Genomic DNA, 19,029 nt, shown 5'->3' with positions numbered 1-19,029 from the left:
TATCCAGACATAACTACAGGAACCAGGATAATGGAAAGGAAACTGGGAGGTATAGGAAAAGAAAGAACCTGAAAGGGAAGAACAATAGGAAACAGGCCTTAATAAGGGAGACAGAGACAAAAACTGGGTTGGAGTGGGGAGGGAAGGGTATAAAAGGAACCTAGGGCATAAGGGGAAAGAAGGAGCTCAAGAGAGATAGGACCGTAGGAGAAGGGTATTATTAAGAGTAAAAGGGGGGAGATGGGGGCACCTTAAGTGGGAAAACTATGGTGGAGGGGTGAGACAATGCAAAAGATAAATAATGCCTAGCTAGTTTTGAAAATCAGAGGGAACCATATTACTCCTACAACCTACTGACAAATTATACATAGCAGATCAAGAAATATATGTCTAGGTAAGTTTTATCTGAGAACAATTGGTCTTGGCCCAAGATTTATCTACATGGCACATAGTAATTAAAAATACCAGACTCATGGAACTAACCTTCTAGGATGTTTAAGAGACATACTTTGAGGCCTATAATAATTTGGTCGGAGGGACGTAAAGGACAGTTTTTGCTCCTTGCCCTCCTAGGTTGACTAGTTCCAGGGGACTATGAGCATCTCTCAAAATGTCCTGTAATGGTAGTGGGTCACCTGTTTTCTTGATCAAGGAGGCCTAGGAGACCCCATGAGATGGACTTGAACCAGTGTCCAGTCTACAAAGAGGAGGGTCAACACAGAGGAATCATTTCCTTCATGCTTCCAAGCGAAGCCAATCATGGTCAAGCAGGACCTTTGACTTATCTTCACATAGGCAGAAGTGGTAAAAGAAAATAAAATAAAGGGAGCTAGGGGCTCCTTCCAAGCCCATGTGACCCCTGAGAATCAGATCCTCAAATGACCTTAGGAGCAAAAGTAAATTGGTTTATCTGGGCCAACTGTACGGCCTTAAACACCCAAAAGGAAGTATAACCAAAGATTAAATGGGCCAATATAAATTCTCAAGAGTCTATATGCATAGCTAAAGGCTGCATAACAAGCAACAATGCCAGATAGGAGATACCTTCTTTTGAGTTGTTGGCCAGGGAGTTGTTGGCCAGGGTGAACAAAGGGACTCCCAAATAGTAACCCAGCATAAAACTTGGAAAATGAATAGCAGACCCCATCTTACCTAAAGGACTATTGACAACTGATTGCTGCTAGAAGAGGAACAGCTGACCCTCCTAAAACAAAGACCTCTAGATAGGCTGACTAGATTCAACAGAAGGGCAAGTAGTGGGGATTGGCTGGGGTGCCAACAACACAGCAGAGAGTAGCAGGGATATCAGAGTATAAGGGCGCTAGTTGGGGAATGGAGGCTATAGGAGGGTGCCAACTGAGTAGTGGGTATATAGTCGAATAAGATGGTTTGAGATGTTCTGTGTGATACACACACACACACACACACACACACACAAAATCAACAAATTTTTAAAGAATGTATTACATTTGAGGAGGAAGCATGGAAATTTACATTATGTTAATTAGTAGAGGTGATAAACGTTACCACTGAAATCCACCAGATGACTTCATAGACATACACAGGCACTAAGGGTCCAAGTGCAACTGATTATGACTAGTAATAATCAGATTACAGATGCATGTGCCAACTTCTCAGTGTTAGTAGGAAAAACAATGAGTCTTTCTGCAAGGAACAATATATTCTAAAATGAAATGGAGATCTTTTTTAAAGATTAAAAAATCAATTTTATGTCTTACAGGGCTTATACTGATTTCAATATTGTATAACTGTATTAACTCAACTGTGAACCTAGAAACTTGCACCCATTTGTGAAAGAGATGTACTCTTGCTCTGGAGTATATTACTGAATATGTTAAATCTGTAATGAAATGCTCCCTCTAATCAAGTAGTTATTAAAAATTTTTAAAAATGATTAAAAATAATCTTCAAAGCATAAAAATTGGCTCCTTAATAATTAGTAGATGTGAAAAACATTACCACTGAAATCTACCTGAAGACTTTATATCCATGCTCCAATGCTAAGGAGCTCAGAAAGTAACCAACTGTGACTAGTAATAATCAGATATATAGAGAAAAACCTCATTTAATTTTATATCTTATAGGGTTTATACTGAGTATAATATTATATAACTGTAACAATTCAATTGTAAACCTAAAAAATTTACAGCCAATTTTGAAAAAGATGGATCTTAGCTCAGAAAATTGTTATTGAATATGTCAATGCTGTTGTAATGAAATGCTTCTTCTAAGTATGTGGTTATTAAATAAATAATTAACTGGAAAAAAACTTTAATTTTGAATTCATATCTATTACTCCTTTACTTAATCTTCACTATTTAAGAGGTACAAATATGATCCTACTTCATAGAAGAGGAAACTCCATCTTGAGAGGCTGAGATATCTAAGTGAAGGAGGTAACAGGCAGTGGCTATAACTTAAATTTTAATATGCTTCCAAACCTGTGTTCTTCATTACCAGACTGTCATTCCCTTCAACAAGCTCACTTGATACTAACCATCAAGCAATTGCCACTGTGTAGCTCTGGAAGGTATTATTTCAAATATGGTAATCATCCCATAAATATCATAATCATACATAATCATATCATAATACATACCATAAAATGTTTATAGTCTACTTCTGTTAGTTAAACTGTATAGGTAAGTTGTTCATGAACTTTATATATAAAATTCATGTCTGAAACTGCATTTTTGTTCGAGAACCCATTCACTAAATTACATACATAATTAAAATTTTCTTTTCCATGACTATGAGCTAGGAAGACAAAATTAGCTAAGCAATAGAAAATGTAATTGATTAAAATATACTTTTTTTAATCATAAAAATCACCAAGAAGATAACATCTACTTAGGAAAAAAAGAAAAAAACTGACAACTTTTCCAGGCTCAAAACTGATCACATTGGATGTTTAATGGTATATGTCACAAAGGCCATCAAGTTTAACCAAGTCTTCTAATGGAAACTATAAATGTATTATAAAATAAAGCCATTGTCATAAAGGTTTCATAACTTGATATTCTAAATTGAAGGAGATTAAGTGACACCCAAACTAAATGCAGTGTCTGATATAGGATTAGATTCTAAGCCAGGGTCAGAAGCTGCTATAAAGTCCATTAGTAGGCCAACTTGTAAAATTTGAATATGAGTTTTCATCAGGTAAAAGTATTTTATAAGCATAAATCTTTTAAAATGTATTGTGGTTATGTTGAAAATGCCAAATATTATAGGCAAAGGGGCACAGTATCTGCAACTCATCCTTAAACACGTCATAAAAAATGAAGGAAAATAGAGAAAAAAATTAATGTGGCAAATTCTTAACTACTACAAAGATCTATGTTACATAGTAAGTTGTATCTCACCTCCACTCCCAATTTATAAGTGATATTCTGGTGTCACAGAATATGCCTCTGGTTGGGAATAGAACCTTTGAAGAGTCCCTTAAGAAATGATCAGGATACAGAGACTCAAAGGGAAACCATGATAAGACAAAAGTGAGGCCAGCCATCTCCCAGGCCAGGAAAGAAACGGCTTTAGGAGAAGATAGAGCTGCCAACACTGTGATTTCAACTTCAACTATGAAAGAACAAGTTTCTGTTGTTTAAGCCACCCAGTCTGTTGGTATTTTGTTCTGGTAGTGCTAGGAAACTTATCTGGAACTAAAGGAATTCAATATGTCATCAAAACTTTTCAAAGTTTGAATTGTTTTCAGAATTAAAAGTCAAACTTTTTAAATAAAGGAAATTGTGGCTGCCAAGTATACAACTGACTATGCAAAGGAAATAAGAAAATGAAAACTTTCTAGACTGCACTGTAAGAATTAAACACATCAACTGTGCAAATGCTAATGTGCTTTTGTGACTACCAATAACGAGTAAATTATTCATGAAGACATACCTTTATAAAAATTAATTAGGGAGAGACTAGGTTGTACACTTAAATTCACAGCTTAATTTTAAATATAAGGTGCTCTGGAGAACCCAAAAAAGTTTAAGATTGGACATATTGCTGAATGTACCACATTTTCCTACTGCTGCCAGACACTGGCTTCAGATACAACATGAAGAATTCGCTATACAAGCAACAAAACCCAAACATGTCATTTGCCAGTAGGTCTTCTTTTCTAATGGCCCATTAGCTGTTCAGCAGCTTGGAGGCAGGCATTTTTTCGGGGGTTGTATCGGGTAGGGAATATAGATGGAAGCTACTGCCCCTTTAAAGACTTGGTTGGTATTTCTTCAAAGTTGAGTATGGTGGATGTTTGTTTCATATAAGGTCTTCTAGAGAACTTTACAAAGAACATACCCAAATTTCCAAGTCACTCTGATTTACTTTTTTCAGCTGGCCTAGAGGAAGCTCAGTTCACTGTAACACAAACTTTTCAGCTCAGATGGTATTTCTGTCCCCTGCCACCTTTTTTTGACATGCGATATATGGCCTCAAAACGAGCATGCTCAAATGTCTATAACTCCTACTTTGAATGATCTGATACCCATTTCTAGCCTCTGTGTACTGACCTCCATACACAAATAAATAAAATAAATCATTTTAAAAGTTATTAAAGAAATACACTGTAATTTGCAGGATAACCACTAAAGAAACACCTCACCCAAGAACGTCATAAAATAATCCAACTTTTTAACCAGGGATTAAAATAACAAGAAGAAATGCTTACTCCTCAATGTGCAGTGTCAACAGCAGACATGAAGTGACTATACATAATAGGTCACAACTACATACAAAAAACAAGCAGAGAGGAAGCCAACTGAAAATATCAGTACACAGCAGTACTCAGCAGCAAAACTACCACACTTTTACTTATCCATAACTTTTTAGAAATACTATTACTGAGGACTTACCACATGAGTAGTTTTTAATGTATTGCCATCAAATCTGCATAAGCTGGAGCTCTCTTCAAAGAAAATATCACATTCTTCTAGTTCTTGAGCATTACAAGGAGGTTTTTCTTTGTCTGGATTTGGATTCTTAGGCCAAATATAAAAGCAATGTAAGTAACATAAATAACAGGAAAATGGATTTATTCATCGTTAAGAAACTCCAATGGACTTTCATATGAACATTTGAAAATTGCCCTGTTCTGACTTTTTTCTACTTCCCTGTCTAGAACTTGTAATGCTAATTCTTGCCTTTACTTCTCCTTCACGTCTCCTATTCATGATTTAAGGACTTTCTTCTTCCCTTGGAGACAAGAGTTATGCAATTTGGAAGTCTTTTAGATAGACCCACTGAAGGGGAACTACCATTGCCTCACCCTGCACCCCTGTTCAGCATGGAAGAGCCAGAGTCGTCTGCCACCCGATTCCCTATTGGCAATTTGGGTAACCTCTTCAAGGAATTGGTTAGGCAGTTAGGGTAAAAAGACCCCAAAGAAATGTAGCCAGTTTCTTAGCAACATACTCTGTTCCAAAGGCCAAAAATGTCAAAAGTATTTGGGAGCCCATATCTCCTTAAAAGATTTTAGGGTTACCCCTTCAGAGGAGGGAATGTTGGAGGGGAAGGAGTGGACATGGATTTGATCAAAACCCCTTATATACATGTATGAAATTCTCAATGTTTTTGTAAAAATTTTAAAAAAGAGTAAGTTAAAATATTACAAATTGTAATGTACTTAAATAATTTGATTGTTACAAATAAATACATGCTGATATTTCAAAAAATTGTTGACAGAATGATAGTAAAAAAAGGAAATTAGAACAGCTGAACATGGTGCCTTATGCCTGTAAAGTCAGCACTGAAGAGGTCTAGATGAGAACCACCATGACTTCCAATCCATCCTGGGAATACAGAGAGCTTGAGTCCAGTCCAGCTTAGAGTGAGACCCTGTCTCAAGAAGTCAAAACCAACCAGCCAAAGAACCAACCAACCAGCAACAACAACAAAGGACCTTGGCTCCCATAAACATACTCTATATACTTAAACATAAAAAGAAAGCATAAACATGTTGAAAGATGGAAAATATGAAAAGGAACCAAACTAAACTTCTAGGTACAAAAGTGTAATGTGTGAACAGAAGGCAAAACATGTGAACCTGACAGGTGATTAGGCATTGCAAAAGTAAAGACCAGTGTTCTTGAAAAAGCAAGGGATAATATGCAAAATGAAGCATAAAGACAGAACAAATAAAACAGTACAGAGCACCAGGGATCTACCTATGTCTATAAAAAAAAATCATAGGACATAGCAAGTCACAATAATGAGATTGTTGAGAAGTAGTAATAAAATGAAAATACTAAATGCAGTCAGGAGAATCATGCATAACTGAACAAAGATACAAATGATAACTGACTTCTCAGTACAAGCTACACAGGCCAAAACAAAATGCAGCATTTCTGAAAAGGAAAAAAGCTGCTAGCCTGAACTGTATTTGCAACAAAAATAACTTTGAAAAAAAGGAACACAAGGTAAATACTTTCACCAATGAAAGCAACAAAAGTGGAGAGAGTTCATCGGCAGTGTAGCTGCACTGCTAGAGACGCTACAGGACGTTCTTCAGGGAGGAAAAAATGTCAGGCAAAAACCTGAATCAACATAGACAAATGTAGAGGAAAAGACAAATGTGTAGTAAGTAAAAATAAAGTCAAAGACTTTATTTTTCTCTCTCACTTTTGATCTTCTTAAAAGGACTAGCCAACTAAGGCTAGAAAGTAATGTATTACAAGGTTTATAATATAGAAATAAAATATATTGCAACAGTAACACAAGAGTTAAAGGAACAGAACTATATTATGTAGTTCTCAAATTATACAATGTAATATTTTTTAAAAGAGAAATGGTAACAAAGATGTAAACTCAACAACCATGAACCCATACATACAAATATTTACCCAAACAAAAACCAGACGTACAGGCACTAAAAAAAATAAAGTAAAAAAATTAACTCTGGGGATAGAAGGGTGGCTCGGCGGTTAAGAACACTGGTTGTTTTTGCAGAAGACCTGAGTTTGAATCCCAGCACCCACATGGCAGCTAACAACTGTCCATTAACTCCAGTTCCAGGGGATCTGATGGCCTCTTCTGTCCTCCCTGGGCATTGCACTACATGGGTGCACTTACCTACATGCAGGCAATACACTCATACACATAAAATAAAAAAATAAAAAATAAAATATTAAAAAAAAATTCTAAGCTACCCCCTTCAAACACAGAAAAAGAATAAAAATAAATTCAAAGTCAACAAATGGAAAAAAATAAATGCAGTAATGAAGTTAAAACTGAAAGAAAAAAAGAAAGTCAAGAAAAACTGATACTCAAAGATGACACTTCATGTTAAAGTTCTGTTCCTTTAAATTTGTGTTACTGTTGCAATGTATTGCAACACGCATAGATAGAAAACCTCCAAGAAAGAAAACACCAAGCTGAGGTGGTTTTAAAATGTCAATACTATAAATTTCTTCCAGAATGGAAGAATATTTCCCTAATCATTTTATGAAGTAGCATTATCTGGATATCAAAAAATGGAAAAAGACATTTTCCTAACAGTTGCAGATAATAAGATTATAGCAAACACATTGTTTGGAGGCATAAGTAACTTTCTCATAAACACCAACATTTCTTTAAAACCACCGAGCTTAAAAGACATTCAGTAGAATTATCTACAATCTCTACCAGTGTCACATTGATCATATTCTCCATGCAGATCATAATAAATATTTGCTGAATGAATGAACCTGAGAAAATGCATCTCCATGGCTAGTTTCAAAAAGGGTTATAAAATCAAGCTTTGTGGTCTTACATAGGAATTCCAATGGCTCTTAAAATTTTTCATTAATACTCTATTTGAGCCATACTTCTCTTTGCTAAAAACATTCACTTTCAATATTTTAGTCTTTCTTTTCTAGCCTAGGATGCATCTAACTCTACACTGTAAATACTTCATAGTCTTCCTTGTCACTGTAATTCAACATGGCAGTAAGTCAGTTTACACATGCTGCCATCATTTTTGGTAAATGATCATACAACAAATGTTCTGGTGTATTGTTGTTTTTCTTTTTTTAATTCTGAAGATATTGAAAGTCATTAATAAATGAATATTTTTCACTTCATGACTAAATGAGTATTATAGGGTTATTGTAATTGTTATAAGGAAATTACTTCTTCAACTAAAAAATTACTGTACTAGGGGCAAACATTCCTCACAGATCTAAAACACCTGATCTATGACTTCAAAAAGAAGCGCAAAAACCAAGCATGGTGGAGCATGTTTTTAGTCCCACTCTAGAGGCAGAAGCAGGTGGATGGATTTCTGTGAGATCAAGGCCAGCCCGGTTCACACAGTAAGTTCCAGGCCAGTTGGGACTACAGGAAGACTCTGATTTAAGACCAAAAAAATAGTACAAAGCATGGAAAGGCAAGGGAGGACTGTAATAAACAGGACTGTGAGAGGCAAGGTAAAATACGGAAATACTGAGCATTAGATTTATAAAAGACGCTAACTTAGGGTACTGAACAATGAAGTAGGGAAGAAGGAGCAACCCCTGTCCCTAGGCCTGGGCCAAGAGTAAAAGAGAAAGGACAAGACCAGATGGCAAAACCTAAATTATGAAATCAAACTGTATGAAGCAGACTCTGGGACATGACCCAGTAGGATACCACAATTGAGCTGGGGTTAAGAAGCAGATCCTCAGAGAGATTATTATCAAACTGCTCAGGAGAGGAAGAACAGAAAAACCCTACACAACCACAAACCAAGATTCAAATCCTTCTTTCCCTCACTAAAAGAATGAGACCTAGAGAACCCCATGACACCCCATGAGAACTGACTCAGTTACAACCTCTCAGGCTGGCAGAGAGGCAGTATGAGCCCTGGTAAAGAAGAATAATCAGCCACAAAGGTAAATGTAAGCATCAACGTAGACACCACAGTCCAGTCCTGGACATAGGAGTGCACACAGGGAATGAGGGGACTACTTAATAAACACAGAAAAAAGTGGCTGACAGGCATATTATGAACTCCACTGAAACATGTATCCACCAATCTGGTCAAACACGTTTGAGTCAGAGACAAAGTAGGCAGGTTTGCCTTCAGCAAAGGTTTAAATGCATGTAACAACAATGGCAGCTAAGGGACACTGAGTGACACTACAGGCAGGGAAGACACTGACTGATGCTGACTTTTCAATTTATTTTACCTTGTCTTTTCAAAGACTATTTACATTTGTGTATTTAAGTATTTGTAGCTTTTCTGACTGGCTTTCTGGTTTCTGGTTAAGACCTTGTGCCTATTCTATGTGCTCTCTCTACTACCTGTCTTCCCTATAACACGTATTTCCCTCACTCCCACTATGCTCTCTCTCCCCATACACTCATGTACAGAGTTTGTAATTCTACTTTTCTATTGCTTTAATAATCTTTAAATTCTGGTTACCTTAACAAACCCCAACTCTCCCCTTCTGTTTACTTTCCTCTCTTCTATTTCTAGTCCATTGATTTTATACCTAGTCCTAATATTTTTCAACTGAATTCTTTCCATTCCCACTCTTAGTAACTAGCATTCTAGTCTACACCAGATTGTCCTTGTTCCTTTATTTTCCAAAAATTACTGGTATTGAGGGATAATTTTTTTAACTATCACTATATTTCACAATAGGTCTATCAGCTGTGGTTGGCCCTGAGAGTGGTGCCAAGCAAGATGTGTGATGCCCTGAACACATGGGCTTAGCTACTGAGCTACGCCCCACTGCAGAGTAGAGGACATCTCAACCCTATTACAACCAGGTCCACCTGAACATTTTGAATAGTTACACTGAAAGAATATATAATTATAATACTCTAAGATTACCTAGTAAATTTTAATGATAACTAGATTATTAGTATATAAATGGTATAATTTCTGTTCCTGTCAGCACTGGTTGAGTCTCCCAAAGAATATATGTAAAGAGATACATAAGTACATATACACGTTCTATACAATATGCTGTCACATTTATGTATACATTCACATAGAGTAAGGCAAAAATATTAGAACTTTAAGCCATACTAAAACAATCAGGTTAATAGTAACTGATGTGTCTTTCATATTAGGAAAGGCAAGCTAATGTATGACATAGAGAAATCCTCACACCACATACTTCCGGATTCTTAAAAAGTGACATTACTATCGTAACTGCTTACCAATTCTTCAGAGGTCAAGTGTATCAAACGTTCGGCTATCATAGCACATTGGGCTGGGTCTCTTATAAGTTCTCCTTGTTTATCACCAATCACCAGCTCTGGCCAAGTCAGTCCTTCATTCTTCTTAATCAATGAAATCTCCAAGCTAACAGATTAAATGAGAAATGTTATGTTGCATTAAGCAACTATACAGACTATATAATCAACAAGAAGCAGAGGGACCTCCTATAAAAATGGCCCACTTCAGTATCTTGTGTGCTGCAATTCCAGCTCTCAGTAGGCTCAAAACAGAGAAAGATTCAAGAGTTTAAGTCTACACTGCCTAGTGAGAGTATATCTCAAAAAGGAGTAGAGAAAGAGAGAGGGAGGGGACGGGATAAGGGAAGAGGAAGAGAAGTATTACCTATTTGGCATCTAGTGAATATTTTACATAAAATCTTACTCATTTTGGTTTTACATGTCATGGAGAACCTGCAATTCAACGGAAAATACGCTAACTTAATAAGTAACATAAAAGTATGACTAGAAATGACATGTCAAATAGCTTGAAGGAAGGGAATGGTAGAGTGAATGGAAAGAGAGAAACTGGACAGTGCAGTTGTGATGCAGGTAGACAGTGTGTTACTGAAGGTAACTGACAAATACAAGGAGCATTCTCTATCAGACACTGGGGAGGGGAGGTGAAGCATAAAAAAGAAAGAAGATGCCTACTGCTAGAGGGCCCTTTGGGATGTGGAACCAGCAATTTAGTTTCATAAACAGCCTTAACACATTTATCAAGAGAGGAGACAGGTTAAGACAGTGCCAATGTCTATTTTTAAAACATAGGTTCTAAAGAACTGAAAACAAATGTAGGAATTAGAAAACAACTTTGTAATACAGGAAAAAATGTCAATGTAGTCCATGTAACTTTTAAAAACATAATTTTGTATTTCCAAGCCATTACACAGAAATTCCACATGAACTAAACAGGGCCTGTCAGGACCTCTGAAATCAAGACCTGACGTTGGGGGGAAAAGGGAGAGCTGAGGAAGAGCAGACCATGACAGAGAGGCAGCTGGCCCATGCTTCATTGGAACAAGAAGAAAATTCAAGTGACACACTTTATGGGCAACTGTCACTGTAATAGAAAAATGGGGTGATGGTAGCTGCTCCACAGGAAAGGGCCTGTTCCATGTGCCATCTTTGATAAACGTGTGCCACTCTAACCAACCAAGTAAACAATTCCAAGAGTACAATAATAATTACTGCAATTATCAAAGAGAACATGCAAATTTATCATCTGTTCTTTTTCAAAATTGTTATCATCACCAATTTGTGAATTATAGCACTTAAAAAATTCTGAAACTATTTTAAGGGACCATACAAAATAATCTCTCAGTTATGCAATAAGAGTTCTTATCAGTAATAGTGAAAATTATCACCATAATCAATGACGCCCAGACTGACCTATATTTTCTAAGGAATAGGCTAATCTGATGATAACAAAAATAATGATAGCAGCCTATACTTACCTAATGCTTTACCACACGACAAGTACTATCTTAAGCTGGTCACGTTTTACCTCGTTTATTGCTTAATGCACCCAAATAAAGAAAGAACTGTCTTCATGCCACTTTCTAAGAATGAATGGAAAAACACTAAGAGGCTGAATCCCTTGACAAAGTTAGAAGCTAGATGTCAGTTAGCCTCTTATCCATGTGCACCTCTATTATACTAGTCTATCACTCTAAAAACATGTAAACACTCTCAAAGAACTTTGACCAAGGGATCCGAATGTTTAGCTGCTACCTAAAGAGATTTGAAAAAGTACAATCAGAGTTACAAAGGACTTCTAAACCACTCTTAATTTGCACACTTAGATAATGTGGCCCTTTTAGCACATATGCATTTCCAGATTTGAAAACTAGAACCATTCTACTATCCAGGCAAAAAGAAGCACAACATGCATAATGAACTACAAATGCTTAATGAATCCTTCTAAAGTGATGAACAGTAGCTATTTGAAAATGAGAGATGAACAATCAAGTGAAGAAAATTTTGTTTTTAAAGTCATTTGTACCTCACATTTACCTTTTGTAACACAGAATCTAGCAAATTTATTGTGAGAACAAAACCAGATTATGTTCCTATACTGAGCACTGAAACTGATACATGGAGTCTAGTCACTCTCCAAGGCCTGCTGGATTACTGCTCAATGCCATGCATTTAACAATATGTTCCAGCTGCTTACCAATTTCAAGTGCTACCCTCAAATCTTTCACATGCACATAAACATGACCATATAGATTATATGGAGAGATAAAATAATTTTAAGAGAACCTTATGGATTACTGTTTTTCATGGATTAGAAAGTATAACTCACCAAATGTCAGTAACAATAAAATGATTATAGACACCTGCTTTTAGAAATCTTAAATTTTCTTTTACAAGTTCCTATGATTTAGACTCATAATAAACTTACATAGGTCACACCCTCTAATCAAGAACTCTGACTTACTTTAAAACATCTACAGTCCTTTATACAAAATTAACCCAAATCCAAAGATTTATAATGTACTTTAAATCTACAAAATTTTGTAGATGAAATATGATTATTTGAAACATTAAGTGCCTAATTCTATTCATAAATACATTATGAACTCAGTTATCATTAAAACTTGATCTTTTATGAATGCAAGTAATTTTATGAACTGAAATGATTGGAGAGAGAAGAATTTGGGACAACAGTTTTCCAAAGAGGCAGGTGATTAAAGTTTAATTCTAATTTAAACTTTAGTTTTCTCTAACCGCCCCCCAATTTCTGTTCCTTTTACTGAAGTATAGTTTATAAAAAAACTTTTGAGATTCTAAGTATAGAATTCATTGAGTTTAACAAATGTTTCTACTATCCAGGAAGTTTCTTTATAATGTTGTTCAGTTAATTCTGCTATTCCTTAGAGTAAACACTACTCTGACTTGTACATAGCTTTTGTTAGTTTTATAACTCTACATATGTTAAATCACACAATATTTAGGTTTCATCTCAGGCTTTTTCCATTCCTTATGTTTTTTGATTCATTCATATTGCTGTATTCATCAGTTTCATCTTTATATAACAGCACAATTCCATTGTATGAATATGCCACATGTGTTCATTCATTCACCTTTTCATAATCAATCGAATTGTGCATTTTTCTGGCTTTTATAAGCAAAACTGCCAAAAATATAGTTTTAAGCAATTTCTCTGCCTTTATTTTGATTTTTAATAGGCCTTTTCATTTCTCATTGGTACACACTGAGAATGTGAATCGCCAGCTCACAAAACAGGTATATGTTTAACTTAGAAAGAAACTGCTGAATAATCCGCCACCACACTGCAGTCAGAACAGCAAGGCAGAAGTTGCTCGTGCTCCACCTATGTCCTCGCTAACACTCAACACAGCTAATCTTTCTGATTCAGCCACGCAACATGTCTCATTCTGGCTTCACTTTCCCAATGAAAAGTGATGAGTACTTTTTCATATGCTTACTAGGCAATCATGTTTTTCGTTGTTTTTTGAGGCAAGGTCTCACATAGTCCCAGGCTGACTTCAAACTCACCATGACCCTAGTAAGTTCGGCCTTGAACTGAGGTTGGCTTTGAGCTGCTCTTCTTCCCTCTACTTATAGAATTCTGGGAGCACAGGCATTTCACCAGGCCTAGTTTATGCAGTGCTAGGGATGGAATGCGATGCTTTGTGCATGCTAAATAAGCACTCTATCAACTGAAATATACCCTAAGCCCCTTGGTTATCTTACAAATTTGTAGGGCTTTCTTATACATTGAAAATGTAAGTCTTTTGTTTGATATGAGTACTGTGACTATTTGTAACTGTTCATCTCTTGCCTTTAAATTTTTTAAAGGTTACTTTAGATGAGCACAAATTTTCATTTTTTGTTGTAAATATTTTATTATTTTTATTTTATGTGTATGAGTATATTGCCTGCATGTATGTAAGAGCATTCATGTTGTGCAATGCCCATGGAATTTAGAAGAGAACATCAGATACCCTGGAACTGGAGTTACGAGTATGGTTATTAGCTGTCATGTGCGTGCTGTGAATCAAACCTGGGTCCTCTCTAAGAGCGGCCAGTGCTCTTAATCGCCAAGCCACCTCTCCAGTCCCATATTTTCAATTTTTTAAAACTGTTTTTGGTTGTTTTGAAGAGCTGTGGCAACTCCATTTTAAAACCAACCTCTATTTTATTAAACACCCCAGTTGAATCTTTCCAGTAAGAGTGACTAGTTCCCAGAATACCCAGAGACCAACTGCCACAAACGGTCAAAACTGCCTCCCAACCACAAACGGTCAAAAAAGCCTGACAAACAACCAATCACCTATGGCCCCGTACATTCACCCCACCATGACGTAAGGCTGTGGTGGGCCCCCTATAAAAGGCCAGCCCAAATGATGGACTGGGCCTTCTCATAGAGCTGGGGCGCCAGTCTCTGTGTTAAGGTCCCTACCGCGGTTTGTACTTTTGTTCAATAAACCTTGCTTTTGCAGTTTTGGAAGTGTTGGGCAGTCACTGGTCTCTTTGGGGTCCTGAGGCTGAAGTATAACATTTGGGGGCTTGTCCAGGATCCCCAGAGACCCCCGGACCCCGACCCCAAAATTGTGCTCAACCAGCTGGGTATGTCTTTGTGTAACTAGTTTGTCTGTTTGTCTTCTCTGCACTTTCGTTTTGGTCGCGGCCATCTGAATTTGGTTTTTGTCGCTGGAATGTTAGCAGATGTGCTAAGAAAGCGACCTGGAGGATCCGGGAGACGTCCCCATCCTCGTCTGGGTGGGTGCCCCACACCGGGCATTCTTCCAGGACGTTTGTCCATCTGAAACCTCAGAGGACCAAACAACCCTGTTGGGACACATGTGTCCTATCCGTACGGTCTTTGGCATAATCGAGCCAGGAAACCCGCGCAGGCGGGAATCCAGACCATCTACGAGCCGCGGCAGTCTGTTCTGGGCCCTCTGTCTGTCTGCATCCTTCTTGTGTCTTGTGATCTTCGTTCTAACTTCCTTGTTGATGAAATGGAGGAGACTGACAAACATCATGGGCAATACCCCCTCCTCCCCTCTGGACCTAACACTAGCCCATTGGGGGGACATAAAGCCTATTGCTCATAATAATAGTGTAGATGTGAAAAAAAGGAAATGGACGACCTTATGCAAGGCTGACTGGCCCTCCTTTAATTTCGGTTGGCCTCCAGAAGGAACCTTTAACCTAACTTTTATTTGTAGGGTAGAGGACCACGTCTTCGGCCCACACACAGGCCATCAAGATCAGATTCCATACATCATGACCTGGTGAAGCCTCATTGAACGACCTGATGGCCCCCTCCCTTAAGTCAAGTCCTTCCTTCCCCCATTAATCCAACTGCTCCCTCTCCACCCTTACAGGTTCTCTCAAACCAAAGACAGAAGAGAGACATGTTCTTCAGGGGAGGGCAGAGGAGAGCGACATTTTCACCCCGCCCTACTCCCCCCTAACGAGTGCCTCACCAAGGCACCACAAGCACAGGCTCCGCCCCCTGACCCTGCAGACCCACCCCCACCCCCACAGGGACCTGCACAAGCCACGTGGAGTCAAAGGAGGGCAACCCCCCAATCTGATGACATTGTCCTCCCGCTTCGGCCAGCGGTGCCCCCAGGTGGGGAGGGCAATCAACCCTTTCACTACTGGCCCTTTGCCACTAGTGATCTTTATAATTGGCGCTCACAGAACGTGGAGGGCAATCAGCCCTTTCATTACTGGCCCTTTGCCACCAGTGATCTTTACAATTGGTGCTCACAGAATGCGCCTTTCTCTGAATACCCCAGGGACTTGATTAACTTATTAGAAACTGTTCTCTTCACTCACCAGCCCACCTGGGATGACTGTCACCAACTCCTAGGTGTACTGTTCACTACTGAAGAGCGAAATAGAATTCTGGAAGCTGCCCGGAAATTGGTTCCAGGCCCCACCGGGGACCCTACGACAGATCCAGGCATCATTAATGCAAGTTTTTGCTCCACCTGCCCCAGCTGGGACTATAACACAGCAGAAGGTAAGGAGAGGCTCCTAGTCTATCGCCAGACTCTGTTAGTGGGTTTCAAGATGGCAGCTCGAAAGCCTGCTAATATGTCTAAGGTCTATGATGTCAGACAGGGGCCAGAAGAGAGCCCAGCCACATATTAGAGAGATTACAAGATGCCTTCCGGCGAATTACTCCATATGACCCAGAGGTGGAGGAATCAGCACAGACTGTAATGTTTGCCTTTGTAAATCAGGCAGCCCCTGACATCAAAAGGAAGTTGCAATCTTTGGATAGACTAGGGGAAAAGAATCCTAGGGACTTAATAGCAGTGGCAGAAAAGGTTTATAATAAAAGAGAGACAGCAGAACAAAGGGAGGAAAGAAAGGAAAAGAGACAGGAAGTAAGCCTGACCAGGGTCCTGGAGAGACAACGGGCCCGCCACAGAAAGGACCTTGGAGAGATATTACTGGCAACAAACCCTCAGTACGGAGGGAGTTCACTGGCGGGATCAAGACCACGAAACAAGGTAGGAAAAACCAATGTGCCTACTGCAAGAAGGAAGGACACTGGGTGAAGGATTGTCCCAAAAAGAATAGACGATCAGCCAAAATATTATCAGCTCTGACAGGGCGTGATGACAGCGACTAGGGGAGATGGGGCTCAGGACTCCTCCCTGAGCCCAGGGTAACTCTGAAAATAGAGGGGAAACCAATTGAGTTTATGGTAGACACAGGTGCCCAGAATTCAGTCTTACTAGAGCCAAGAGGGCCAGTGTCCTCCAGAACTATATGGGTACAGGGGCAACAGGAACAAAGCCCTATTCATGGACTACCCAAAGAACAGTAGATTTGGGAAAGGGTTGGGTATCCCACTCATTTCTGGTAATCCCAGAATGTCCCTACCTGCTCCTGGGCAGATTTATTGTCAAAAATGAGGGCACAAATCCACTTCACAGCTAAAGGAGCCACCCTGCTTCACAATGGGGCACCGGTTCAGGTTCTAGTCACCAACGACCTGGCTAAAGAATATAGACTTTACCAGGAACTGGTCCAACCAAACCCTGATATACTAGACTGGCTTCAAAAGTTTCCCCAAGCCTGGGCAGAAACAGGGGGTATGGGTCTAGCGGGACACAGGCCTCCTGTATATGTTGAACTTAAAGCAGAGTGGACCCTGTCAAGGTGCACCAGTATCCTATGCCCCTAGAGGCAAGACGTGGAATCACTCCACACATCAGAAAATTAACGGGACTGGGAGTGCTGAAAACGACCCAGTCTGCCTGGAATACCCCACTCCTGCCAATCAAGAAGCCCCAATCTGGGGACTATAGACCAGTACAGGATTTAAGAGAGGTGAACAAGAGAGTCATTGACATCCACCCCACTGTCCCAAACCCTTATACATTACTCAGTACTCAGAGCCACCAGATCGGAAATGGTATACAGTTCTGGATCTCAAGGACGCCTTCTTCAGCTTACCGCTAGCTCCCAGCAGTCAGCCCTAATGCACCTTCGAATGGTATGATCCGGAGGCAGGAATTAATGGCCAGCTGACCTGGACACAATTGCCTCAAGGGTTTAAAAACTCTCCAACTATATTTGATGAAGCCCTGCACAAAGATCTGGGTGAGTACAGAGCCCAACACCCTAACATAAGCCTGTTACAATATGTTGATGACCTATTGATCGCAGCACTGGATCAGAAGTCCTACCTGGAAGGGACTGAGGACTTACTACGTACACTTGGGGACCTGGGTTACCGGGCCTCAGCTAAAAAGGCCCAGATATGTTTGCAAGAAGTGACCTATTTAGTTTCCCCGGACCTGCACCACCCACTAACTCTCCTGGCCTCTACCCTATCCTCAGGCCTCTCGGGGTGGGTCCATTGCGGAGCCCTCCGCACACTGACTCCCCCAGCCTCATTCGCCCTTCCATCTCCGCCACTGTTCTCTGCTCCTGGTTTGGGCCCTGCTCTATTCCTGGTCTTGGGTCCCCAGACAGCTGGGGAACTGGTGCTGCTTCCTGATCCTTTTCACCCAGGCCGACTTGGTGCCTTCCTTGGCCCCCAGGAGCACTGCTTCCGCGGGGCCTGGCCCCGCCCTCACCTCTCCCTGCTTCCCAGGACTGCACAATGCGCCATCCTCTTACCTGGACTCCCGGACTGACCTTTCTGCTTCCTGATCCTTTGCATCCAGACCAATGCAGTTCCTCCCTGCAGTCCCCTTGGGGCCTCCTCCCAACCCCATCTCCCAATGTATCTCTGGGTGGCATGGCCACCAGCTGCCCTAGACCAGTATCTTTCCTGGGCCCTGCTCCCAGGCCAGTCCAAACCCCAAATTCCTGAGGCCAAAATCTTTCCTGGAGGGATCCAGACCTTAGGAGAAAGACTGAGAGCATCTGATCCTCATCTGACTTGGGCCTCTGTGGGAACTCCTGAGCAGCAAGACAAAAGCAATTTGGCCACTCCAATATAAAATCAAAATAGAGAACCCAAAGCCTAGACGAACCAGCTTTTCATGCCCAACAAGTAAACCACAAAGGCACATAAAGGTTGCAAAAAGAATCTGACCAAAACTCAACAAAGGAAGACTTGAGTCTCACACAAGAACCAGAACCTACAAAAGAAATTCACATGTCAAAATCACAGAGAAAAAATAACAACATGAAAAAGGAAAATAACATAGCCCCACCAAATATCAGTAACCCTCTAGAGGAGTAAAATGAGAACCGCCTAGAGATAATGCAGGACATGGAACTCAAAAAAAAATTATAAACATGATAAAAGAATTCAGTGAATTTAAAGAACACACAAAAAAAGAAATAAAAAAACTGAAGGAAGGC

General features: G+C 39.5%; 1 protein-coding gene across 1 annotated transcript in view; it reads right to left on the bottom strand.

Moving 5' to 3' along the window:
• Nudcd1 (NudC domain containing 1) overlaps positions 1 to 19,029 on the bottom strand; it is an 82,210-nt gene that overhangs the window by 13,786 nt on the left and 49,395 nt on the right. The window contains exons 7-8 of the mRNA XM_008851495.3: positions 10,153 to 10,297; positions 4,881 to 5,006 (exon numbers count right to left, since the gene is read on the bottom strand). Coding sequence (XP_008849717.1) covers positions 4,881 to 5,006; positions 10,153 to 10,297 — 271 coding nt within the window. The remainder of the gene's footprint in view (positions 1 to 4,880; positions 5,007 to 10,152; positions 10,298 to 19,029) is intronic.

This window comes from Nannospalax galili, unplaced genomic scaffold, assembly GCF_000622305.1.
Source record: "Nannospalax galili isolate Female #2095 unplaced genomic scaffold, S.galili_v1.0 scaffold284, whole genome shotgun sequence".
Classification (NCBI taxonomy): domain Eukaryota; kingdom Metazoa; phylum Chordata; class Mammalia; order Rodentia; family Spalacidae; genus Nannospalax; species Nannospalax galili.
The sequence above is the reverse complement of the archived record's forward strand: the minus strand, read 5'-3'. Positions and strand labels throughout refer to the sequence as shown.